The 27,801-nt window shown below is 36.1% G+C and overlaps 1 protein-coding gene across 7 annotated transcripts; it reads left to right on the top strand.

The window, feature by feature from the left end:
• Positions 1–85: 85 nt before the first annotated feature.
• Positions 86–27,480, top strand: Larp4B (La-related protein 4B). Of its 7 annotated transcripts, XM_017613227.1 has the most exons (13): positions 86–402; positions 769–1,188; positions 3,852–4,063; positions 12,585–13,464; positions 14,180–14,429; positions 15,342–15,482; positions 15,677–15,916; positions 15,980–16,592; positions 16,663–18,780; positions 19,368–20,264; positions 21,109–22,155; positions 22,272–23,379; positions 24,894–27,480. In XM_017613227.1, exons 3-12 carry the CDS (start codon positions 4,051–4,053, stop codon positions 22,484–22,486), a joined length of 6,414 nt encoding a protein of 2,137 aa, XP_017468716.1. In that variant the 5' UTR covers positions 86–402; positions 769–1,188; positions 3,852–4,050; the 3' UTR covers positions 22,487–23,379; positions 24,894–27,480. The 7 variants fall into 7 exon arrangements, with proteins under 7 accessions (XP_017468716.1, XP_017468708.1, XP_017468724.1 ...); XM_017613219.1 differs by having other exon boundaries at positions 86–1,188; XM_017613214.1 differs by lacking the exons at positions 86–402; positions 769–1,188; positions 3,852–4,063 and adding exons at positions 7,427–7,966; positions 8,501–8,871.
• Positions 27,481–27,801: the final 321 nt, after the last annotated feature.

Raw genomic sequence — 27,801 nt, 5'->3', positions numbered from 1 at the left:
GTACTCATGAAAAGTTTCCATATTCTGTACTCGGTACTCGTATCGTTCTATCACTAGTACTCGTTTCGTTCTAACACTGGTTACAGTTACATTACGCTCGCTCGTGTACAGACTGTGGCTGCAGTTTTCCCGAAATACTCAAGTTAAATTTGTGAATTGTGCGAATAAAAATCAAGAAAAGTTGTTAAATAGTTACCCGCATTCGTTATGCAATGAAATTCGATGTATTTACGACATTTTGAATGCTGAAAGAAGGAATTATCCAGACTTGAAAAGCATCTCAGCCATTGTACGGAAAAAGATAAGAAGGGAACGAAAGAAGGCGGTTTTTTGGGCGAAGTGGGAAACGAGGCTTGAATTTGCATTGTGCGGTTGCCGTGTATTTGCGTGAAGGAAAATCCGGTATATTGCAGTCTTGCTTGCACCCCTGTTCCTTATAATACCGGGGAAAACATTTGACAGTTGAATGCTACGAGAATAGCTTTTACCTGTTCTGACGCATTCTGCCATGCTACGAAATCGTTTTGCTTCACATTTTGCAATTTTGGTACAGTTTAAAACGGAATGGAATTTTTGAAATGCCAAATCGCAAGTGATGTTTCATGTTTCATTGAAGCGAACAAAGGCGAAAAAAGAATTTGCTTGAAAGAAAAGTCAGATTAATTTGTGAATGCGTCAACCCGGAATCGAAACATAGCGGCTTTTACAAAATCAATTTACCATTAAATAAAGGAAATATTAAACAATATAATTTTAATATTATTACAGTGACTATCATTGCGCGGGGAAAGAAAAGTGCGAAATTTGAAAACTGACTTTGATAAAATACGTTATTTAAACATTTGTACGTTCGTGTATTTTTCGTGGGTTTCTTCAATTGCGTGTCGTGTAAAAAAAAGTAGCAGAACAAGTGGTTTCAACATATTTTCAGCCCGGAACTTTATTAAGACGCTTCATATTAGTAGCATCTATGCAGAAAATTAGAAAAACATTGTGACGAAAGTAAATGTGATCTTAAAACGAAAAATATCCTAAGTTAGGAGAAGACATACTTACATATTTACAATCATAAATATAGCTAAAAGCCTTTCCATTTTCTGTTCACCTAAATCTCTACAAAAGAAATACCAATTTTGCTGAGTTCCATTAAATTCCTGCATTGGAGCCATTCAGTTTTTGCAAGTTCGAGTAAGTAAACTAAAAAAAAAATATTGATTTAATGATGCATACTAACAACTTGTCAATGCAAGATCTGTTTCTTGTATTTGGTAATGTTAGCATGGGATTTTTTAATAACTTAAAAATATTGTCAACAATATATAGAAGACTAAGCAGGGATGGGCGTTCAACTCTTTTTAAATATACGCCGATTTCCAATTCTCAAATGTCCTCAGCGGGTTTCTCAGCAGGGAATATAAACTCGGCAGTTGGGACTCGTAATGTAATATTATTCAAAATTTCCGCGGGTTTACAAAACTGCTGATATAGTTTAATATCCTTGAGTGTATTCCAACATCCTGTCTTATCTCTATTGATAAGTGTTTCAAGTATAGATAGATAGACGTTCGAAGTATCATTAAAACTGGGTGATCACTGCAAGTTGCCTAGATCGGCTTGTCCCTCCATCGTTGTCGATCACTGGATCATTTTGGGCGTTGATCATTCGTAATCGATGAAAATAAAAAAAATTGCAAACCTCTATTTTCTAATAATTGTCCAGCATTTATTCGGATCCAATAGCAACCAAGCAACTCCAGATCGAAATACTGACTCTCCGTCGTTCCCACGACAGTCGGGTCTATCTAACCGGAACGACTCAGATTTATATCTGGCCAGGGACTGTCACTCCAGCAACACTCCCCAAAAACTCTTTGGGGAATTTGAATGCTGCTACAACAACAACAAATGATGCCTGTGCTATGCCTTAGCTTGTCGTTCCAACGTTCCCGGTATTCGCCTTCACAAATGCTTAAAGGGGGATTCATAACTACGCAGAATCTTTCTCTCAAACACTCGAAGCTCGATCACAACAGATGATGCCATCAGTACAGATTTGATGATAAATATAGGCAGTGCAATTTTCGTTCGTCGAGCGAGGACTTTACTTTTCAATTGCACGCCCACTGACATTACTATCGGTGTTATTGTTGGTTCCTAGGCAAACGTAGTCTACATTTTCAAAATTATTGCTGTACCGAGACGCTAATGCTCTGAATGCTTGTTTGCTGACAGGAGATACCGTGTTAGTTTTACAGGGATACCTAATATGCACATATATATCGTCGTTTAAAGTACAAAATTGCGTATCAACAAAATGCAGAGCCGCGTATGTGTAATAATAAATAAAAATAAAAAATAAAATCCAATTTTTGGCAGCAAATGTCAGTTACGCAGTTTCGCAGAATGACGATACGCGCTTTGTACTTTAAACGACGATATGCATATATAATGCATATGGCTCATTCCACGCTAATCGTTACCGAACGAAATGAAGATACATAAACTTACAAATTTGAGTGTATTATTTCTATAAAGTAAGAATAAACAAATCAACTTTCAAGACTGAAGCACTAGATTTCATAATTTACCTTTAGAGCCTGTCAGACTTGGTAATGCAATATATTTCGAAAAGGCTGTCAAATTGAGAAATGCCAGAAATCAGTTGCATGATGAGTGTCTTTCTTTTTATTTCTGAAACTGATTTCCGAAATGTGACAGAAAGGTCTTTCTGGCTGTTCACAAATCGAATCACAATATTGCCACGTCGGACACGCCTTTTAAATTCAGAATATTTTTTTTTTCACTTTAGGTTGGACCATATGATTTTACGATATGATATGAATTTTGCGTTATTTAAACGATCAATGAAGAAAACAATTCGTCCAATGATTTTGGATGGTTTTCTAAACTAAAAATATTCAACTTTATTTTAAAATAAAAATTCCCGAGCACTAGTTTATTAATTAATTTGGTTTCAAATATGTACTTTTGTAAATTTCGATATGGGCTCTGCGCAAAAATACACGAAAAGTGTAGGTAGGACTATTTAAAAATTACGTATTTCACAATAACGTTCGAGCAAGAATTATCCTGTCATTAGTTGGCAGGGTCTGGAGTGTATTTGTAAAATACGATTTTATTTGGAAATAAATTTAGTTACATGGTACAATAATATTGATTTCTTTATCCATGCTCAACTTTTCCGTCTGTCACGTCCGTCACAAAGTCATGTCACACCCGTCACATTTGAATTTGGAACATATAAGCTATAGTTAGAAATTCAGGTAAGCAACATCGCCTTAAATGTTGAAAATTTGTATTTAACTATACAATGAACTACATATTTAAAACTATAAGCAGAAGACATAATTGGCAAGAAATCTATGATACATGTAAGTAGTAGCTAATCTGAATCTAACTCTTTCGGATTAAAACTTTTGAGATTTTCATTGTAGGCTTTGTATCTATCGATGTAATCTAACTGAAAACAATCGTTTTAAAGAATTTTCTATAATCGTTTAAGAATTAAATATTGTATGTGGGACATGTAACACCCGTCACCGTGGAATGAGCCATATTCATATTATCAGCACGTACTTTGCATACATATTTAAAAATAAACATAAACTAGTATATTATAACTTGAATATATTTTATACGTATAAGAATACCTATGTACATATATACATATATATATATTTCATAACAATTACATTAATAATTGTTACAAATGATATCATGTCCTTAATCACTTTTTTAAATGTTTCTCCAAACTTTCTTTACATTGTCCTTTTAATTATTTTATTAAACAACTAAACACTTTCAATTATTTACTCCAAACTCGTTACTAGCAACATGTCGCAAAGTAAAGATGTTTAAAATCAAATTCATTAAATGAAAATCAATTAAAAAGCATTTCGTGTTCATCCAACGATCAACGCGTGTAACTTGGTGGCTTCCTTTGCATAGATAAACGAGTGTGAAAGGCTTGCCTTTTCACTAAAAGGCTTCATCATTTACTCGTTCGTGGCAGAAAACGTTGTATGTGGAATGGATATTGGTGGTAAGTGTGCATTTCCCCAAAATGGTCATGTCACATCAAATCCTTATCCTATATGTAATTGAAAAAAAAGTGCTTAAAATGTTTGGCTGCATAATTTATCAACACATAAATAATCAAACAAATTAAATTTAAACACAAAATATATTTTACTGTACATATGTACATACATACTTAAAAATTATTAAAATATAGCTTGCTTGATTAATGTTTTACGCTTTTTTTTTCTTAAACCAAAATGGTACATATAACTTGAAACCTCATAGGCGCAAACGGTTTTGAATTTAAAAAAAGTCCCATGACTTGCACAAACAAGTGTATAAAATTACCATTAATACATGCAATTCTAAAGTAGGTCACAAACGAACAATAAATTAAAACAATCGGTAGAAATTCATTTCGCCACATACATGTGGACTTTTTAACAATTTTAATTTAATTTAAAAAAGAACAACAGCTCTATTAAGTACTATTTAGTTATATATTAAACTCTTATTTCAACGACTCTTTTAGCTACTTGACAAACCGATCGAAAGTTGACAAACATTTTTGTAAACTTTTAATCGGTTTGCAAACCACGCCACACACGTGTCAATGTGTTGAAATGTTAACTGATCGCTTTATTTTGTTGTCCGTTTGTGAATTGCTTTAATCTGAAGCAATTGATGAACTAATAACATGTAAACCAACATCTTTGTACAAAACTTTTAAGAATTTATAAATAACTATCACATTCCAACTTATGGTGTTTTTATTTCTTCCAAAAAATCTTGCCCTTCTATGGTGCAAAAAATGTTTGATGTTATACACTTAACCTGGTTAAAGTGAATGTTTTTGCTTGCCTATGTACAGATTCCTTTAGGAATTCAATAAGTGCCAAAATGTGCCAAATAGAAAAATAAAAGTGCCAAGAAAGGTGCCATTCTTTTTAATTCTTCCCAGCTAGCATTAAAATTAGAAATACATTCCTAAAACAAAAGTCCAGTGCCAAAGTAAGATAAATAAAACAGTTGTATACACTATAGAAATTAGAAATTTTTAGTTGAGAAAAAGAAGTACACGCAAAGGATTTCCCAAAAATGTGTTGAAATATTACTATTTTTCAAAAGTGCCATTTTGGCACTTTGTGCCAAATTGAAAAATAAAGTGGCATTTGAAGTAAAATAGAGCCAAAAATGGCACGGTTTGTGCCAAGTTGGCAGCCCTGATGGTTGCACATCGGCTATCAGTCGCCATACATAATAGGGCCATTAACAAAGCGATTGCTATTCAACACAAATTTTTTTTTTTTCAATTCCTTTGAAATGTTGTATTACTAGGGTGACGAAAATACCAATGTTTATTGTCCTTATTAGAACGTGTTTGTAGAAACAATCAACTAAACATATTCGGTTTTTATAATGTGGCTGTTCACGCTTGCCTGGTTATCAGGTTATCTGGTTAAAAATAATTTTTCTGTAGTGCATTGTTGTTGCAATCAATTTTTGATCAACTTCCCGATGACCTAGAGACTTGAAACTACTTCACAGTTGGCTCAGAACCCGATGACAATGCAATACGAAATATGAGTTAATTCGATAGGTGGCGCAGGAGTCGAGATATTTGAAAACCCCGCATTTATATTCCGATTTGGTTCATACTTAGAAAGCTTGCTTTAAAAATATTTGATTTTACAATTAACTTATTTAATTTTTCTGAGAAAAAAACAAAATAATGTTAGATGTACATAGGGAGCGAGAGCGATATCACAAGATCCCCAATACTTTAATTTACAGGAATGTGTTCCTGTAAACTTCTTCATGCTACTTTTTAAATTTTATAAAGTTGGAAGTAGCTGGAACTTAAAATTGATTTTTGGAATTTTTTTTCTAACGGTGTTATATAAAAAATTGGCGGAACATGCCCGTCAGTAAAAAATTTACAAAAATCAGTGGCCAATTCAAACTTAAACTTTATTATTTATAATTTAATGGGCTACTAAACTGTACAGTTGCCATTTTCATGAAATTGTCGAATTTTCCAAATTTTTGAAAAAAGTTTGAAATTCAGACATACATGGTTTTTGTTATACAGGGAGCTAGACTTCCCTGAAAAGGTAACAAAAATTAAAAAGACAAAAGTAAAATAGTCTGCCAAACCAGTCAGCAAAAATACCAGTTCGTTAACTAGCATGTTACTAGTACGCTAACATTGAAAAAGGATGGAACGTGAACTAGTTGGGCTGCAAAGCAAACTGGTAGTATTTTAGTTCACAACTAGTAGCTTTCCCTGCAGGGAGCCCATTGAAGCTGCGTAATATGTACATACATATTGACTTACATTCATATGTATGTATGTACCTATGTACATACGTGTGTGTGATCTTAAATTACATCCAGTTTCTATTCTCACTCAGCTGTTTATAAGGCGTCATTTTATTAGGACCGATTTCATAATAAAATTAAAGAATATTTTAAAATTGAAAGAATGCTTAATTTTGCTGTTCGATTTCATAAAGATAAAGGTGCCCATAAAGGCTCCTTAGAGTTAAATACCCAAAATGGAAATTTAAATGACATAAAGGTCCTTTCGTAAGAAAAAAAGTATGTAATTTTCTTAGTTATAATTACATATTTATGACAATCGCCGATATCCATTTAAATGAACCTTTTGTTAGTATTCAATTACCATTGTATTATGAAAACACTTCTTGTTTAAAGTACATTTAAATGACACTTTAACTAAAAGGAAACTTTTGCAAAAGGAACTTTAAGTGTTTCATTATGAAATTGACCCTTAGATTAAGATTTTCCTATAGCTTTGTACAGCTCGTTTAAAATACCTGCTAACTAAAATAAATAAATATATGCCCGTTCCATTATTTGTTGAGGAAAGAGTGAGGCAACAGGCTGTGAAGTATCAGAAATGTCAAAATAATGGCAATTTTTTATTGACCGTTTTCTTGAGAGCGCCATACAGGCCATAAGAAGTCCTTAGACGTAGCAAGTGCAAGTCCTTTTGAGAAGTCTTTCAACCACTAGCATTTCCTAAAGCATGTAAGGTGACTTTCGAGAGCAGTTTTATATCCGAACATTGAAATAACCGACCCTACTTTTTGTCTGTTTACACGATGAATGCAGAAAATTCCAATTTCAACTGTGTTACCAGATATGTACAAAACAGCCACAAAGTATTTAATGCTTTAATATAATAAAATAATGCTTTAATATAATAAAATAATAATAATTAATAGTTCATATAACGAGAATAAATTAATTATAAGTACTTTTTTTATATATCGAGTCCTAACCGCCAAAATAACGTAAGCGACATTATTGCATCTAGATGCTCTAGGAATATTTCTGCATCAAAAAGAAAATTCACACGGCACGACAGCACTTTCAGCAAAAATTAAAATTGATAGTGCCGCACAAGTTGAAATAATTTCTCGAAAGCGATTTGGGTAATTTCATGTGCATTTACCATTGCAATTTTTATTTTCTAAAGTGATTTATGCAAATTGGCAAAAAGTGCTTACATTGCCACGTTTAACTTCACTTTAACGTGTGGGTGTGGAGTTCTTACCATACAACCCTGCGTGTTATGTGCACATGTTTTTCAAAAGCCTGCATTGGCAATACTAATTCGTTTCATTTTCAATGTATTTCAAAATTTGCAAATCTGCCTTTTGTTCGCTGTTTGGCCGTTCCGTACTTGTGGGAATATGTGTGTATTGAAACGGGGCGAAAGTTAAACGGCGACTGACTTATTTAATGATATGTCAAAAAATTTTATTCACTTAATTTGTGGCAGAAATAAATAAAATATTTCACTTGAAAATCGCGTGGAATTGTTGTCGAAGTGAACAGAAATAAAAATATAATAAAACGATAGATATTTGGTGTTGTAAATCTATGCGAAAAAAACGTATGGGCAAATTGATTGAAATCTGAATTGGTGAAGTGAAAAAAATTGGTAGCCAGCTACATCACAGCAAGGCTATGTAGAGAAGAAAAAAGAAATTTTGCAAGAAAGAAAAATGAAAATACTTATAGGGTTACTGCTCAATATTTGATCGCATTCGACTTTTTGCATTGCGTGCTTTTGGCTAAAGTGCATTTTGTGGAAAAATGAACAAAAATAAAAATAATAATTAGTTAAAGTAACATGAATAGAAGAAAAATTGGAAGCAACGCACTACGTCGAAAATCTGCAATACGTTGACGAGAAAAAGGAACACGACGAAAGAGACTACGTAGGGAAAATACGATAAAAGTAGGAAAAAGCGATAAATTGAAAGGAAAGGCCGAAAGAAGAGAGAAGGCGATTGAATAAAAGAGAAGTAGAATTAAGTCACTCAGTCGACGCAGTAAAAACGCGTGCGTTTGCGCTGGCAGCGTTTTGACTGCCATAGCACCGGCAGAGGCGTTGTACGGCGACGTCTACAATAAATTTCAATAGATCAAGCGGAAAAGGTTAAAGTAAGAAATAAGAGGAAACGGAAGACGGAAAACTTGCACACCGATAGCACGACGAAGGCGGTGGCTGTCAATTGTCAAACTCGGCGATGAATTGAAGCCGAGTTTCAAAAGCGGCAATTATAATTAATTTAAATAAAAAATACAACGAGTTGTTTTGAATGGGAATATAAACAATATAGTGAATATATCTAAATTTTTAAATAAAAAGCGCGCACTTATACGTACGTTTAGTGCGTAAGTGCGTGCGTATATAAGGTCAACAGTCAACAGGCAGCAACGGTAAAGCCAATACGAAAAAGTGTTAGCCGATCTGAAGTTTCCAAGTATCGCACAAAATGGAATACCTATGGGGTTTGTATTGCCTGCCAACATTTCACGAATCTAAAGTTCACTATCTTAGTCGTTGAAGCATTAATGATTTTTTGCAAAGACAAAGAAGTTTTCTATTTTTCATTCACTTCATCATCTAGCTGCATTCATATGTTTTATGTATAGTAGTGTCTGACAACAATAAAACATCAGATTTGCCATTTCGTCCGATACAATTTGTAAACCGTTATGAAATTAATATTTTCCATATTATTTTGCAAGAAATTTATTTACATCTTTACTTTCTTTGGTAAAAAAAAAAAAACATCTACATCATTTTACTACCCAAATACTAACCGGCCGATTTTTGAGTACAGTGAAACCTCCCTTGGGCGGACACTCACCGTCAGTCATTTTTTGTCCGGCCAAGAGAGGTGTCCGCTTAATGGAGGGGAAGCTTATTTTAGAACTTTTCAATGTTTTAATTAATTGAATAGTCACTATTTCTTATTTGAATAAAAGATATTGATATTACATCGTTCAAACAAAAATGTGCATGTATTTTTTCAAAAGTGCACATTTCATTTATGTGCGTAAGTACATATTCAGTAATAACAAAATAAAAGTAAATATTACATTTTAGTCCATAAACTACATAAAATCATAGATTCATTACATAAAAAACTGGGAAATTGTCGATTGACGTAAGTTTTATTTTTAATTTTTTTCAGTGTCAGTACCTTTTTCATCAATAGTTTTCATGTTTTTATCAGTCTCCAAGGGTTTCTGACAATTCAAATAACGAACCTAAACCACTGCGCAAACCAAACTAAATGTGTGCATAACAATCACATTTTGTGCGGGAAGTCCCCTTTTTCCATTTAGTAGTCCGCCTATGAGGAGTTCGCGTCCGCTCAACGGAGGTTTTTGTTTGATTTGTTATGAAAAGAAATCTTAATGTCCGTTGATAAGAGGTTCGCGTGCGCCCAATAGAGTTTTGTGTAAATTTTATGCAAAATAACTGTCCGCGTCCGGCCAAGAGAGTGTCCGCTTAAGAGAGAGTAATTTGTTCCGAAATTTATACTTAAAACTTGGTATAGGGAAAAATGTCCGCCCAAGGGAGGTGTCCGTCTAATAGAGGTGTCCGTTAGGAGAGGTTTCACTGTATATGTCCAGAGGACATACAACTTTGTGAAGTAACATCTTAGTAGGTACGTACTACATTTATTACGTTTAAAAATTTGCTAACTCTGAAGCGTGATACTCAAAAATGGTCGTGCAGCTAATTAGCCACGACTTACTTGCTTTTGTTAATAAGTATTTTTCAATTTAATTTTTTTAGGTTAGTATTTGGAAGCAATGCTACTACTTTTGATCATAGCTTGGCATCGATGCCTTCAATTTTGTTCAACTGTCCATTAAAATAATATCCTAGCATTCATCAGAAAAATCTCTGATATTTCCAACAGTGTGAATACCGAATTTTTTCATTGAATGTGACGAAAGATGTTAGATGGATTTCTGCCTAAATAATCGCCATACGGACGTAAAACTGTTATTTTTCCATATTTGTTTTTATTAAATTTTTTAGTCTAAAGTGCAGAAGAAGAGATTTTGAATAAAATCGACTCTCCTGTTCCAGTTAATAAATGCTACCAAAAAGGCAGCAGCAGTAGAGTAGTTAAATTTTTTGGTCTCTAAACTGTCAAATATTGTTAATTTTTGCTTTTTTTTTGATGAGCTTTTTTGGCCTAAATGGTAATTAGTGCAAGTAAAACAACAGGTTTGCTTCACTGATTTGCCTTATGTTTCGCTAGATCATTAAATTTTAGTGTAATAAAATGCAAGTTACAAGTGGCTAGAGCTCGAGTTGATTTAAAATTTTTATCGCAAACATTTCGACCACTGCTTCCTAGATGGGAAATAAAAGCGTTTGCATACCCAATTTTTTTACTAAAAATAAAAAAATTAAATTTTTGTGAAAAAATATTAATTTTGGTGAAAAAGTATTAATTTTGGTGAAAAAATATTAATTTTAATGAAAACAAAATTAAGTTTTGTGAAAAAATTAATTTTTCCGAAAATTTTTTTTCAAAATTTTCTTTTGATATTTTTTTTTGCTTTGAAGAAGCCCTACGATTGTTTTCAACTATGTAGTTCTGATTTTGTAACATTTATTAACTGGAACAAGAGTAGATAGATATCGATTTTCTTCAAATTGCTACTTTTTCTGCTCTTCTCACTAAAAATTTAATATAACAAAAAAAATTCAAAAATTGGGCTCAACTAGTCCCTTGCAAATTTTATGCGCTCCAGTGAATTATGAACAGTAAATTTCAGTTTTGAAGCAATGTGCGATGGACGTCGGACTCGGAACATTGAACTGCAGCCTCTCAAGCAGAGACGGGCAGGTATTGTTACTGTAACAGCATACAATTTGCCCAAACAGTTTTTAGGGAGTATTACTGGAGTTACAGTCATTGGCCAGATATAAATCTGGGTCGTTCCACCTACTATCAAACAACAAAAATTTGCCTTACTGCCGAAGTCTTAATTCTTAAACAAAAGCAGCAACGCTACGTCAACGCAGAAATAACACCATCAATAACCATAGCTCTGTTGATGTGAAATACAAAAATGACAGTTTCGCCATTTTCTGCAGCCAACTTCACCTTCTAACACCCTTTCAAAATCGGATTTTCCAACTGCTCAGCGTTGATACCGCGTTATTTCGGTATGCTTCATACATCTTGCATGGGCATGAGCATTTTTTGACAACAAGCAAAGCTGACGATTTTGTTGAGGTGTGGCAGTTAATGAACGCTAAGTCGGTTCGGATTTTTTAAAGTTCGAGGAGTTTTTAATTTGGCGTATACATAGCTTCTGCAGCTCCATCATCCGGCCGCTGTTTACGATTAAAAAGTTTTAGGTCTCATTCACACGTCTTCATGGTTTTTCCATTCGACATTCCATAGCACAACTTAAGTCGCGATATCTTACTCTTGTGCGCACTGCTTCCCTTGTACGCCTATTGGGTGTATTCTTCTAAACTAATTTTGTATTATTTATCGTTTTGTTGCCATTGCGCTTTCTTTAAGTGTGCGCGTTTGTATATGATTTAGCGTGTTATTTTTGCATGACATCTCGCTGCATTGAATATTAGCACTTCTATTTTCCTTCACATGACTACAATCATTTGTATTTGTACATATACCATTGCCATAGATATGACTATATGGCCAGACACTCTCACAAAAAATTGCGCACACTAAATATGCGTACTGCATTTTTTCCATGAAGTCGTTTGTTGACCATTCAGCTTCCCTATAAATAAACGCCAAATCCGTGATTTGTAACCAGAGAATTTTACAGTTATAAAAATAGTGTGCAGCAAAAGGCTTGGTTAAAATTTGGAATAGTACCTTCTATTTTAAAAGTTTATACCTACCACAATAACAAAATAAATTGCAAATGCGTTACATTTCCAAAAATAAATAGAAACACTGATATTAATTTATTTCAATTTTTGTCGATACTAAAATATTGAAAACTTTGAACACATGCTAGGCTATATTACTTACTTATAATACAAATTATGTACTATTTAACTCGAAACTCACATAACCCAAAACGATCCTTCGCTCATTTATGTACTAAAATGCATAAAAGCTATAAAAACACAAAACCTTCCAAATCTTCATTCCATTTATATAAATTTGTTGTTTTATTTTTTTTTATTTTTTGTAACTTTTTAGCAGGCGGTTATGTCTATATGAATGGGGATGCAGTGAAGTTACAACCACCTGTTGCAAACGCACTATACGCTCACGTACCCGTTGAAACGGCAATGCTTGCCACAACAAATCTGTACGGACCGACAACACAATTGGCAGCTCCAGCAGCAACACACATCCCATTGATAGCGACCACAGCTCAACAACCGCCGCATCCTCAAGCGTTGCAAGTGGCCGCCCCACCACCACCTTCACAACATCAACATCAACACCAGCACCAACAGTTGATACCACATAGTCATCCACACGCGCATACACATACACATAGTGCAGCTGTCGCCGCTGCTGCAGCCGCTGCCGCAGTAGCTCCACATACACAGCAAACACCCACTGCTGCTGCCACATTACAAACGGTGCCAACTGCCGCGCATCAAACCGCACACTTACAATACGCTCATCAGCCACAAGCGGTGGCTCAAGTTGCTACTGGGGGCACCACGGTCACAACGATTGATAGCGCCGAGTACGCAGCCGCCGTAATGAATGGCACAATTGCACAGGACGGCAGTGCCGTCTGCTATGGCCAGCAGGATGAATTGACCGCTGGTATGACGACAGGAACGAATTTAATAGCTGTTGATGCATCAATGACGGGAACGCCCACATCAGTGGGAGCTCATCAATCGCACACGCAACATCATGTGGTTGTAGGTAATGGCCCACATCAGCACCAACAGGTGGTAGCACAACAGCATCATCAAACACATTCACAACATCAACAACAACAACAACAAACGATTATAACCGGTAGCAATTCGGCAAATACAGTTGACAGTTCTGGCATACCGCTGGAACAGCTTAAACAGATGCTCTCAACCCAATTGGAATACTATTTTTCTAGGTAAATATTTCATATTGAAAAACCATACTTTGTTCATAATGTCCATATATACATGTGTACATATATTAAAGATGACCTCAAATAGATGCGATACCACCGGTGCGATACGAAAATTTACGATATGCGATCAATACGAATCATGGTATATGGAAGGGCTCGAAACAGACGTGGTATACCGGTGCGATACGATGCGTTTAAAAACTCTATCAGCAGCCACAATTCATCGCAAGATATGAATGGCTTTTCCATTGTAGAATTGCATCTGGCTAGCATTTTTTTTCTAAAATTTTTCAACTTTTTAATATATGTATATGTATGTACGAAGTATGTATGTATGTACGTAACTGCCCCATTTTTTCATTAAGTGCAGATGCCTAAATCAGTTCGTCCTCAGAGCGTTTATATGCAATATACATATCTATAACAGTTTTTATATGTTTTGTATCGACTAACTTAGCCTCTGCGACACAACGAGAGATATGTAACAATCTCATTTTGTCACCCCGCATCGTGATTAGGTCGTGTATTGTATCGCATCAGTTTGATGACCTTTGCTTTTTAGCGTTATCGCAGCAAATACGATATCGTATCGCGTCAAAAATAATACCACATCGCATCAAATACGATGGCGTATAGCATCGGTTTGAGATCACATTAAAATATAAACTAAACTTCCTAAATGAAATGTCGAAACACATTTTTCTTTTTACTACAGAGAAAATTTAGCAAACGATACATACCTTTTGACACAAATGGACGCCGACCAATATGTTCCCATAATCACTGTGGCCAATTTCAATCTTGTCAAGAAGCTCACAAAGGATATTAAACTGATTACTGAAGTGCTAAGAGAATCGCCAAATGTGCAAGTAGATGAGGAAGGATTACGTGTTCGCCCAAATCACAAACGTTGCGTAATTATACTGAGAGAAATATCCGATAAAACTCCAGTGGAGGAAGTTAAGGTAAACACACTAAATGTATCCTATAAGTACATACAGTGCCAGACACCGAATTTTTCGCAATGTATGCAAAGTTTTTTATCCTCATTTCTTTTCGCAATTTTTTTATGTAACTATAGTTCATATTATACAAAAAAACATAAAAATAAAATATATAAACTTTCTGCAAAACTTAGGAAAATTGCTGGCGGTGTTAAGGCAGTGCCACACGGTTGGGCTTTTGCCCAAGATTTGGTGCAAATCGTATCCCAATCGTGTGAATGCACAAACCATTTGCTTTGTTCCAATCACGAACAACAAAATGCTAAAATTTTTCAATAGAAGTTGTATTGTACCAAACAAAAAAAAAAAAATTGTCCTAATTTTTTTATATTGTATCGCATATAAAAAATGAACAAATCTGTACCAATGTACCAATTGTGTGACACTGCCTTTATTATTTTTTTCCATACAAAAAAATTGTCGAACATACTTTGTAAGGAGGGAACTGCGCGTACAAAAATCAACGCGATTTTTACCACTTTTGACGCGTGTAGATACATGTACACTCACGGTAAAAAGTATTGGCACAGAAAATATATCACAATGCAACAAATTCGCATTTTTTTAATCTATTTTCGAAAATTTTTTGTATGGAAAAAATACACGAAAAAATGTCCAAAATCAACGGTAAGTCCTACCTATTTTTATTATACTAAAATTTGATGGGCTATAAAACTGCGTACTTAAAAAAAGAATTAAAAAAAAAAATCAGATTAAAAATTTTCATCAATATTTATATTATATTGTAAGAATTGTACATGTATTAATCATTGACCCGTATTTGAAAACTATAAAAAAATCGTAATGGTAACCAATGAGTATATTTTCCCTAAATAAAAAAAAATTCATAAACACTATTGCATTTTGTTTCAGAATATTTTTATTAATGAAAATTGTCCACGCGTAATATCATGCGAATTTGCGGGCAATAATTCATGGTACATTACGTTTGAGTCTGATGAAGATGCCCAAAAGGCTTTCAAGTACTTGAGGGAAGACGTTAAAGAGTTCCAGGTAAGCGAAAACAGCAAATTCATGCGTTTTATAACTGTGAAATATACAAATTACTCTATATTAGTATGTATGTAAACTTTATACTCATGAAATATTTCCAATAAAGCGTTATTGTTATTTTAGTAAATTCTTCTCTGTTCCTACACGGTTCTTACCTAGCAACTATTTAAGAATTAATGTTTTTTTTTTTGTAGGGTAAACCCATTATGGCTAGAATGAAGGCGAAACCTTTCATTAACCGGCTGCCAATTGCACCGGTTCCAGCCTTAAAGAATGGCTTCCGTCTGACCTCTCCCCCAGCTGCGGTGTATGATCCGAACGCTGCAGCAACTGCAGTTGCATACAGCGCAGCACCACAACGATTTGTATACGCAGCTAATGGAGCAGCAATGACGCAGGCGTCTGTACCTTATAATACGCCAGTACATCTTTTTGTAAGTTCTTTGCTTTATTTAGTAACTATGTGTATCCTCACATTTTTAATGTCATACCTTTAGCCATTCCAGCAGCAGCAGTTTTACCCAAGTCTTGTCGCCACTACACCATGGCCACCGGCGGCTGCTGCCGCTGTAGCAGCAGCCGCTACCACAGCACACGGTCAAAATTTTTATGAGATAGGAAATGTGTTCGCCGCTAATGGCTTAGCACCGCAAGCGACTGTGCCAGCCGCTTATGCGACATCTGCGCCCCCGCAAACCGCTGCTCCATTGACAACCACTTCAAAGGGACAAAGCGGTGGTGGACGCTACAACAGCCATCGTAGTAACACTAACAGCGCTGGTGGTGGTGGACGCAGCAAGTTGCGTAGTAACAATACGCAACAACAAATGCAACAACAACAAAGTCAGCAATTGCCTGGTATGATTGCAACGCTGGGCAATGTTGTTGGCAGTTTAGTAAGCGTTGTACCAACCATAATTGATCCACATCAACAACAGCAGCAGCAGTCGCAGCAGCCACTGACACAGCAACCTCAGCTTCAAATGCAACAGCAGCAAGCGACTTCGAGTCAAGCGCAGCAACAGCAGCAACAACAGCCACAACAATCACAGCAGCAGCCTCAAAACACTAGTTCCACAAGACATTACAACAGTATGAAAAGTAGTGCAGGTAAGTTCTCTTACTGCTCCCGAAATCTATTGGACTTTAAAATATTTCTTACGCTCTATCAACTTTTCAGGTGGTATATCAAAATCGTCAATGGATAAGTCTTACGGTGGCGGTAGTATGTCCTCGCACATACACTACAGCACACAAACACAAACAGGCACTGCGTCGTCTCATCATCATACGTCGACAATACAGCTGCAGTCCCAACAACAGCAACAAGCGAATGCAGTTGCTGGTGGCACACATTTACAACAAACTCACTACCAAATGCCTTCCTCAACAGCAGCGGTAGGGGCCGCTGCAACGGGAACAATACAACATTCTTCCTATTCACATGGTACACCGACAGTGTCGGTGCAACAGCAACATCATCACCAAACACACCATCAACAGCACCAGCAGCAGCAACAACAGCAAGTGCAGCAGCATTTGCATGGGCAGCATGTTGCCGAGCTGCAAGATGATGGTGGTGTATTAGTTATCGGTGCTGGCGGTGATATGTTGCAGCATTCGCAACAATCTGCACATCCCCATCAACAACAGCAACAGCACAATAGAAGTAACTTGTCTAGTTCAACGTCGTCGCTGGCGACGTCGTCCTCTGTTGGAGTTGGTGTGGTGGGGAAGGAGCCGCCCATGCATTGGACGCAGCCGCGACATCGACGTCGGAGACGTGACGACGACGGTAGCGTTATGACTTACTCGCCAAACACTAGACTTGGTGGCGGCGGTGGCGGCGGAGTAAGCGGTGGGGTCAGTATAACGACATTTTATACGCCTTATAGCACTTTCGTGCACAATGTTGTTGGGGTGGGTGGTGGAGTTGGAGTTGGTGGAAGTGACATGGGTGTAGAATTCGATGTAGGCAATGGTGGCAACATTGGATGCGTAGATAATGCGAGCGGGAATGAAACTTCAGGAGGAGGAGGAGGAGGAGGAGCAGCAGGAGGAGTTGGCGGTGGCGAAGGCGGAGGGCAGCATGGCGGCGGCTTGCAGTCATTTACTAGCAACCCCACCATCACCACCACCACCACCACCACTGTCATCACTGCCATCGATAGCTACAGCACGGCGAATTCAAGCCATACTATGAACTTAAATTTAAATGTAATTGCAAATCTCAATCAGAATCTGAGCACAAATTCGAATCAGAGTCCGAATCCAAGTCCAAACCGCAATTCGTATGCGAAAAATGAACTGAATCAAAGTCATAGCCAAAACCAACATAAGCATTATGGCCAAAACCAGCACCAAAGTCAGCAGCATAGCCAATCAAATCAAGCCCAAATAATGTCCAATAGCTTCCACAACAGCTTCCACCACAACCAATATAATAATAATAAATTTAGCAATAACAATTCTGCCTCTTCTACTACCACCACCAATACTACTACTAATACTACCACTAAAACTTCTACTTCTACTAATGCTAATGCTACTAACAATAATCATAATAATAATTTTGGTACAACAACAACATCATCAATAATAACAAGCACAACAAACAATGTGAATACGCAAAAAGCAAAAATATTCATTCAATCCTCTACTTCGCAGCAGCAATCGTACATTGGTGGTAGCTCATCGTCACATCATCAATCACAGCAACAACAACAGCAACAACAACAACAATCGTCCAACTCAGCCACATCGCTTTCGTTATCAAATAATAATACCAATATACTTTCAACACAGACGAGTGGCGGCGGTGGTGCCGGTGGACACCATAGTCAACGCGGTGAGAGTGGTCATCATGGTGGCGGCACTGGTGGCTATAATACGCATCGTGAAGAACATCGAGGTGGCTACAAAGGCAACAATTACAATCCGCACTACAATAGTGGTGGTGGCATGGGTCACCACTCGCAGCATTCGGGCGCATCACATCATCACCATCATAGTGGCGGCGGTACAACACAACCGCATCATCACCATCATTCGGCTTCGCACCACACAGGCTCAACGCATCATTACCATCATCATCGCCACGAAGTGGGCGGTGGTGGTGGTAGTGGTGGAGGTGGGTTAAGTGGTGGTGGATCAAGTGGTGGACATGGCATAAGCGACCGCAGCAATGATCGCAGTGGAGGCCACGGACATCACGGTCAGCAACAGCAACAGCAGCATGCGCCGCCGCCACAACCACCACAATTCGATCTAGAAGCGGCTGCTTTTCCGCCACTGCCAGGTTTGTTATTTTCCTGCACCTTTGCTGGAATATTAAGCAGAAAATGATTGTCATTCGATTGTTTTTTTTTGCTTTAACTGAAATTTCTTTGGAGATGGTAGTGAATTAAAAAATCGTGTCGAAAAAAGTGAAACTTGGGATGCAATGGAAGTGCATCCATTTTTTGCTTCTTCTCTATTGAGAAAAAATTATCGACAGGTGCTACGAGCGCTTTAGAGTTAAGATTAAAATTAAGTTTGCTATTGACACTGAGATTAGGATTATGATTAAGACAATATCGGGATCAGACCTATAAAGTATTTCCAATGAGTATTGCTATTAAATCGGAACGTAATACACAAATTTGTCGAGAGAACTTTCACTTCCTTAGTGTGCGCCAGACTTCGACCAGGCAAAGCCAAGATTTCCGGAAGATGCCTTGAGATTAAATCAATCGACAATAATAAAAAAAGAAACATAAGACATATAATTGTTTTGTTTACCGTCAGCTTAGATTACAATAATAGGCCAAGAAGCAAACCAAACCATATTTGCTTGAAAAGTAAATCGTTTTTTTTTGTCTCTTTGTACGTTTCAAATACAAACAGCAACCTCATCGTCCACAGCATCTTCTTCGTTAGCGTCCTCTGGTGCGATTCCGACAAACAGTAGTGGCAATAATAGCAACAGCGCTGCGTCTTCTGGCAACAAGCAAACTGCCAATTTGACACCACACCACCAACAGTCGCAGCAGCAGCAGTCTTTTAGTAGCAGCGGCACCGGCGGCGGCGGCGGCGGCAATGATGGTAGTGTAAGTGGAAATAATGATGTGCAGCTGCAAAAGACAAGCTCCGGCTATTTGCAGCAGCAGCAACAACTACAACAACCTAATCAGTGCTCAAGCCATTCTAATGCCTTACAGCAATCTAATAGTTCCTCGACGACGGTAACTGGCGTAACAGCAAATGCCGGTGGTGGCGGCGGCGGCGGCGGCAGCAGCAGCAGTGGCAGTAACCACCACAGCACCAGCATTAGCGCCAGCGCTGGCTGGACCAATGAAAATCGTTTGGCAGATGTGGTGCGCTCTGGTGGTGGCGGTGCTAGTGTCACTGGTGGCAATAATAAGAGCAAGTCCCGCAAAGATTCCGCCCATAATAATAAACAGCAACTAAATTTTCAGCCGCGTAATGTAGGTATTAATGTGGCCGGTATTGCTGGTTCAAGTCCCACCTCAACAGCGTCCATAAACAATATGAATAACACCACTACTACCACAGAAGGTGCTTACGCTGTAGATGAACAAAATACTGCAGCCGCAATGAAGTCGAACAACAATAAGTCTGCGACGATGAATAAGCAAAATTCGAATTCGAATAACAACTACACCACCTCTGCCTCCTCATCCAACAACACTGTGATAAAGTGTCCAACACAACCCAATAACAACAAAAACAACAACGCCTATAGTCTGATTGGCAGTAACGCGTCATACGACAGTAATACTGGTGAGATATATGTACATACTAACGATGATAACATTCACGAAGAAAACGACTTTCACAACTAGAACAAACTAAAATTTTTCTCTTAACTAACAGATAGCTTCACTCTATGTAAGCCAGATTTCGGGATTTGAATACTTTTTATATTTTTATTAAAAAAAAAATATTTTGGGACATGCTGCATGGCGTTGATCAACGCTGCCGCAGAAAATGAGCTTTTGAAATGTAGAGTATTTTCCATCATCTTAGAACCCAGCGGCCGAGAATGCTATAGCATTCATTCACAGTTTTTTTTTTCGTCTAGNTTTTTTTTTTTGTAATTTAAAGTTACTTCCTAATTCTTTATAAGAAGAATTAATTGGCCAGCAAAAAAGCTTAAAACGCCATCTCCAATTTTAAATTAAATTATAAGATTATAAATTAATTTCAATGTCCTTTAAAAAATTAGTGATAGATTTATATGCTTTGCCATTAGTATTTTGATGAAATTCAATTAATGATGGAAGTATTTTTGAGTATTGGGTATTTATCACGTGAATTGTTATATTTGTTACATTTGAAAAAAGGAATTTTTTGATGAGACTTAATAAGAATATTGACTTGCTAGTAACGGAACTATTTCTTGCACGTTTATTTGCCAAAAGTTCTTCAACGGCTCGGCGCCAGTGAGTCATTCGTAATCGTATGATGCGAATGCCGCATTATACCAAAACCAGCCTTTCGACATAAGCTACTATTTCATGCGAATACAAATTTGTAGTTGAATACCACGAACGTATTGACAGTGAATGTATATCTTTTTATATAATTAATCTTTAAATTCTACTAACATAAAGTAAATTTTCAGTCTCTGGTGAGAAACCAACCAACAAGACTGAGGAACTGTTTGCGTCAACACAAGAAGTAGGATGTAAGCAACAACAGCATGCTACCAGCGACAACGAACAGCATCATCAAATTAATCACCGAAGCAGCGGCAACAGCAGTGGCAGCGTAAGCCAAATTTCTTCAGTTGGTTTGATGAAAAACACTAACACTGTGTTATCAACGACATTGTCTACAGCTGGTGCACTAAGTAGTGGCAGCAGCGGCGCCGCCAATAACAGTGGTACACCGGCCGTAACATGCAGCGTGGCCACAATGACCACAAATTTCGCCGAATGTAGTCTAAGCAATCACAAGAAACCGCCAGCAGTTGCTGATTTACTCGCCAAAAAGGCGACGCCAAAAGATGCTACTAAGCATAAGAATGCTTCAACATCTACGAATTCAGCTTCCATAGAAAATATTGTCGCAGCGCAGACCGTCATACCAATGGTAAATGCTGCTGCTGCTGCTGCTGCGGCGGCGAATAGCAACAGCTCACGATTGAGCTATGCGCAAGTCGCTCAACATCACAAGGAACGCGCCGTCGTCGAAGGCGGCAACAACAAAGAGACATCGGTTTCAGGTCAAGCATCACCAGTGGCTGTGCCCAATAAAAACGAATCTTCGGTGGCAACCTTGAGTATAAACAAAATTGAGACTGTGAATAGTAATATCGCTGCGTCTGGACCAGTCAGTACAGCTGGTGTGGTAGCGGTGGCGGCGGCGGCATCTGCGCCAGCGACAGCGCTGCCTGCAACAGCGATTGCAGCTGCATCGCAATATGCTGAAAAACAAAGCGATAAGTCGATTAGCGGCTCTCCATCAGCAGCAACCGCATCAGTGCTGATGGATAAGCAATCGCGTGGCATAACGAATGTATTAAGTCAATCGATGTTAAGTGGAGCCACCATAGTTGGCGCTGGTGGAAATGTTGGCGCCAGTAGTGGTGGCGGCAATAATTCCGGTGCTGTGAACGATAGTGGGAGTAATGTAGTTACATTACGCACTGATATTTCCAAAGATAAAGGCAAGTTCAGTATTTAACAATATTGATAACGAATATCTGCTGGTGAAAATGTGAATGTATATAAAATTTATAAATTTGTTGAAAGTAATGTAATTATTAATTTGTTTCAATTTCAGATGGTTTTCGTGAAAATCGTCAAAGCACAGGCAGTAACAATAGCGGTAGCAGTGGATTTAGTAGTAGTGGTGCAGTCAGTAACAGTGGTATAACTACAACGGCTGTTACAACGGGTGCACGCAATCGCGGCATCGACGGCAAAGAAAAGAATGTGCGCGAACGACACGATACTGCCGAAAGTAGCAGTAGTGGACGGAAGTCTGGCCGAAATTAATCGTCAGTTAGGTTGCGATCGAAATAAACGGAGATAATTTGCTTAGAAACAGCATTTCACACGAAAACATAACACACAGCATAGCTTACACACACACACGATACTCACTTAAAACAAAATATAAGACTACACAAGTAGAACATAAGTAGATGATGCACGCTAAAGGACTTATTGGGAAATTGGAGCAAAAGAAAAGAAGCACATGGTGTGTGTGTGTGCGTGTGCTGCAATAACTATGCGCGCAGAAACGAATGGTATAACCAATTCAAGCATTGTGCTGCTCTGCTGCGGTATAAAAGAATTTAAATATAAGAATTAAAAAATTCAAATATATATCCATAAGTGGTGTTGACCAAAAACCAACGAAAAAACCGAACGTAGCATGTGCCAAGCAAGTGCCAGTAGTTTTTGTGTGTGTAGCGAACGTAGCGCTAACCTTTATATATGCACACAAGGCGACGTTCGCCGCGCCAATATGAATTGTGAAAGTTGTCAAAGCTGCTTAATTGTTGGATTCCATTTGGTGGGTTTGCTCTCAATTATCGTACTATGACTACTACATCTACCATTAATGCATACTACTACTACTACTACTACTACTACGGCTGCTGCTTTAAGTGGATTCACTTGAACACACTGCTATAATAACCACAATGTAATTAAGCGCGTGTGCATAGTTATACATAGTTACAAATAGTTAGTACGGCTATATAGAAATACGAAAATTACGAACGTAAGCTACTTCGAAATACTACAATCCGCAAGATTTACTGCTGCAGCAAATCTACTAATCTACTACATACAGTTAGTTTGTATGATATTTTTTCGCAAAAAAAAACTGCAATAAGGATACAAAAAACAAATGTTGTAGAACAACAATAAACAGAAATATGGTAAGTGGAACGCATTTATAGAGTATCTAGAGATGTCATATTTTTATTCAGGGATATTACTATTTTTTGTAAGGTCACTTACAGTGAAATTTTACGAAAAACATTTTTATCCGTAACCCCCCAAACTACGGATTTGTGAGACATTCTGGTAAATATTATTTTGGTACAATGGTGTTTCGGTATTTTGTTTGCCGTTTTCCGCAAAAAGAGACAATAAAGAGCCATGTATTGAGGATTTAGAGGGTAAACATAGCCATTGAATGGCACTTATGAAAGCATGGTTACTGTCCCAATTAAAATATTCAATTATATTTGCTTAGCTGGACTAGAAATTTGGTAGAGGTTAAATATCGCATCGTTCATATTCGATTTCGGCGCATCAGTAAAATGGCTTACCATGGCGATATCGTCAGCAAAGGGCCGAATACCATCCGTCCTAAGCCCCAATAAGTTGGAGTACCAAGTTCTGTTGAAATATTTCACTTTTTACTGGAACAATATTGTGACAACGTCAGGGCGCACACGACAAATCGGAAGAGAAGCTCGGCCAAATACTAACATATTGTGTAAGCGCCAATATATTATAATAATAAACGAAAGGACGAACATAGACATTTCTAAACCGAGTTCTGGTTTCAGTCTGTACATTTTAGTTTGAAGTATGTGTCTATATCTATTGAAAATTGTAAATCTAAGCTTAAAACTTGACTCATAAAATATTTAAACTGAAAAACTCAGCCAAAACAGATTATTTTAAAACAGTTGTTATGACAGAATTTGGGCAATTTTTAGGTAGTGCTGGCACCCGCCAAGAAATAGGGCTGGAAGTTTGCGATTCGAATATCTGATTAAAAAATCTGAATATCCGAATAAACAAATGAAGGATATCAACCGGATATCCGGTTAACAAAATATAAGTTCCGTACGGTTATCCGGATATACGCATAGTCCCAGCCCTACTAGTACCAGTTTATTTAGTAGGTCCAGTTTGCGTACTTGCAGCCTAAACTTGCTAAAATATCTGCTGTAGCTTTCTGAATTATTTAGCTTACGGACTATCGCATTAAAGAAGAGGACGAAAGTCGAACTACGCTGAGTTAGGCGACTTCTCAAGGTTTGCTTTAAATATTCATTTAAGGCCTTAGTTGGTTAGTTGTAGTGCGCCGCAATTGGCGCCTCAGCAGTCAATCAACACATGTTTGAAAAATTTAGTTTTACTTCGCATGGATAATGAAGAAAACCCTTATATCATATCCTTGATAAGTCAAACTTTTTTTTTACCGTTTTATAAACTTTTTCCAGGCCTAACTCAAACTGTAATAAGTTGAAAGTTAAATGAAGATTTTGGTTAACCCCTGAAGAAAATCCGATAATCATTTATTTTCACTGAATTGAGTTAGATGTTAACCGCCCCATCCTACTCATTGTACACTTTAGTGTTTAGCTTGTACAAATTTACGGCTGAATGTGTATAAAAATCTGATGTTAACAAATTTTTTTCTTCCTACTTTCAGCTGTTTTGGTTATAGAAAGACGACCCGTATACAATACGCGGGGAATGTATATATAAAAAGGACCAGTCAGAAATTATTCTTATTACTACTATTGATAAAATATTTATACATACATACATATGTATACATACATAAAATATATATATGTATCACAACCTATCCTTAGTTTTTAAGCAATTGATAAACGAAATGTCAAAATGTTAAAAAGGCAAAACAAAACGTGAGACCAGCACGACGCTTTGCAAAGTGCATAATTGTTGTATATAGAGAAATTAACTTTGTCAATAATAATAATAATAATAATTAAAATATTATTGTTCACATACAAATACATATGTATGTACATATGTAGACCATTTATACGTAATGTACATATACATACATATGTACATGTAAGTATACATTGTCTACATATTGATCATTAATAATTATAACTAAAGACGTTATTGGATCTACATATATATATATAGATATATGAGTGATGCAAACACACAACACACACACACTACAAGCAACTATGTAGGATTTTATAAAGAGTTATACACAGTGTTACATATTAAATGGGAGCGACAAAAAAGAAACCACAAAAACGATATTATATACATACATACATACTAAAATCGTAGTTAGGCACATTACAGTGAATATTATAATACTACATGCAGAAACGTTAATAATCACATTGACGTAGATACGTATATTGGAGTGAAAGAGTTGCCCTTTAATTTTGTTTTTTTTATATGCGCGTGAGAAGAAAGTTTTAATGTGAATAAAAAAACGTACACAAAATAGGGAATAATATCAAAGGCCATAATATACGAAGTGTGTAACGTTTGGAGTAGGAAGAGATATATTATATTATTTTGCCTTCGAACTCATTGCAAATTCGTTGTTCTAGATCAACAATTAATTAATAGAATTAGTTTTAAAACTATTTTGAAAACGGAAAACCAATCTAAACCAAAAAAAAAATTAGGAATAGTAAATGAACTTGAGTTAGGGAAATTGAATTTTTCGCTGTCGTATAATGAAATCGTGATTAGGTTTTATTATTTGCGACACAAAACCAACTCTATAGCATCCTGAAAAGGATGAGCAAAAATCAAAATCGAGTTTTTTGTATAAAAGGCTATTTAAAATTTCGTTATTTTTTTTTGTAAGCAACAAACGTCGACGATACTAAAAATTGTCAGCGCTTGTTTTGCACATGCATCAGGATTTTATATATCAATAAAACATTTCGATGCCTAAGCATTTTTATTAAAGAGAAAATACATGGCTGTTAAGGCTTCGTTTTACAGTAGTTATTGAACTGGTTCACAAGGTGATAGGGGGTAGGACTAAATTTAAAAGCGATTTTTTTTTTAAAGAAATTTATCCTTAACAGCGTTTATTATACTTGTATTTACGTATCATATTGTTATTATATTTTTAGTTTAGCATAACTCGTTTCGCGCCTTCCAAATTCCAAATGTACATATATAACCGAATTAAAGCGTAAATATGTATATAAATATAATAAGATGTTGTAGTCTTGTAGGTAATTAATTATTAACAAATTATAACATGAATTCATAATAGAACGAAAAACTAACTATGTAAAAAATTAATAATCGAATGTGCCATAACAGAATGTGCGAATGAACGACATAAAAAAAGAATTGAAGCAATTGGCTAAAAAGTAGTGAGAAAATTGTATGACACTTTTTAAGGATGCTATTTGTACTTATTCACTTCCTTATTGGATGCTTCTGGACACTTCATTCACTCAACGATGTGGTCAAAAACTTTATTACTTAAAAAACATATCTAAGCAGCTGTATAAGATCTTTCAAGCTCCATATTACTTGTATATGTTCATATATATATAAAAATTTATTTCGCAATAACTCTTGAACAGTGAATTTCCTTGACGAAGAAATTCGAATTACTTCAAAAATCTTCAATTGGACACTGAAGATACGCTATCAATTTCAAGCAAAATAAATTTTGTTTTCATGCGATTAAAGGCGCACTAAATTCGCTTAACTTCAAGCATTTGCATACAAACGCAACCTTAGCTTATTAATTTAATCAAAAAAACAAAAAATGTATTTTCATTTTTCAATTAGATCAAAATTTAAATATAAGCTGTATTAATATCAAAATCTTGGGTTACTTAATCGGTTCTACAAAAGGGTGCCGCTTTTTTAAACATTTCTTTGTAAATATTTCTCATACAAAACTAGAATCTAAGAAAAAACATTTTTTTAAAGAAATTTCAATGCTGCGTACTTTTCATTTAATTTATACAGCTAATTGCAGTTAAGTTGTATATTTAAAACAACCTTGTTCTTAAAGTTTAATTTTTTTTTGAAATCTCATACGAACAGCTCTTGGATTTGGTTCGGCAGCGCGTTGCTGCAGTTGGCATTAAAAAAAATGTTAATTTGAGAAGTTACGTACGTAAAATCATTTGATTTCGACTTGAAATTCAATTAATTTCCATCGCTATTTAGATTATTTATAAATTTTATTTTTTATTAAATTCATTATAAAGCTGTTGTCGCAATTAAGTGAGCAAATAAATGCATAAATATATGAATTTCGATTTAGGTGTTTAATGGCTAGGTATATTAGTTTTATTAATTAACTCACTTGCTTTTAAAAGAAATTGGAAAATGTTTATTATTTGCGTTTTTTTAAGTTTGGCTATTTTTGTTTATTATTTCTTTTTTTCGAAATTTAATGAAATCATACAATAAACGAATTTCATTTCATGTTTACTCCCTGATTAGCTATTAATGTTAAGATGTTAAAATTTTAGTTTTAGAATACTGAATTTAAATATTTATTATATATCGTTATTTAAAAAAAAAAACAATTTGTTGCAAGTCCGGGTAGATTATATGTAGTTTTTTTTTTATTC

This window comes from Rhagoletis zephyria, unplaced genomic scaffold, assembly GCF_001687245.7.
Source record: "Rhagoletis zephyria isolate East Lansing unplaced genomic scaffold, Rhagoletis_zephyria_1.1 Rzeph_scaffold_00017, whole genome shotgun sequence".
Taxonomy (NCBI): Eukaryota; Metazoa; Arthropoda; class Insecta; order Diptera; family Tephritidae; genus Rhagoletis; species Rhagoletis zephyria.
This window is presented reverse-complemented; position numbering and strand designations above follow the sequence as displayed.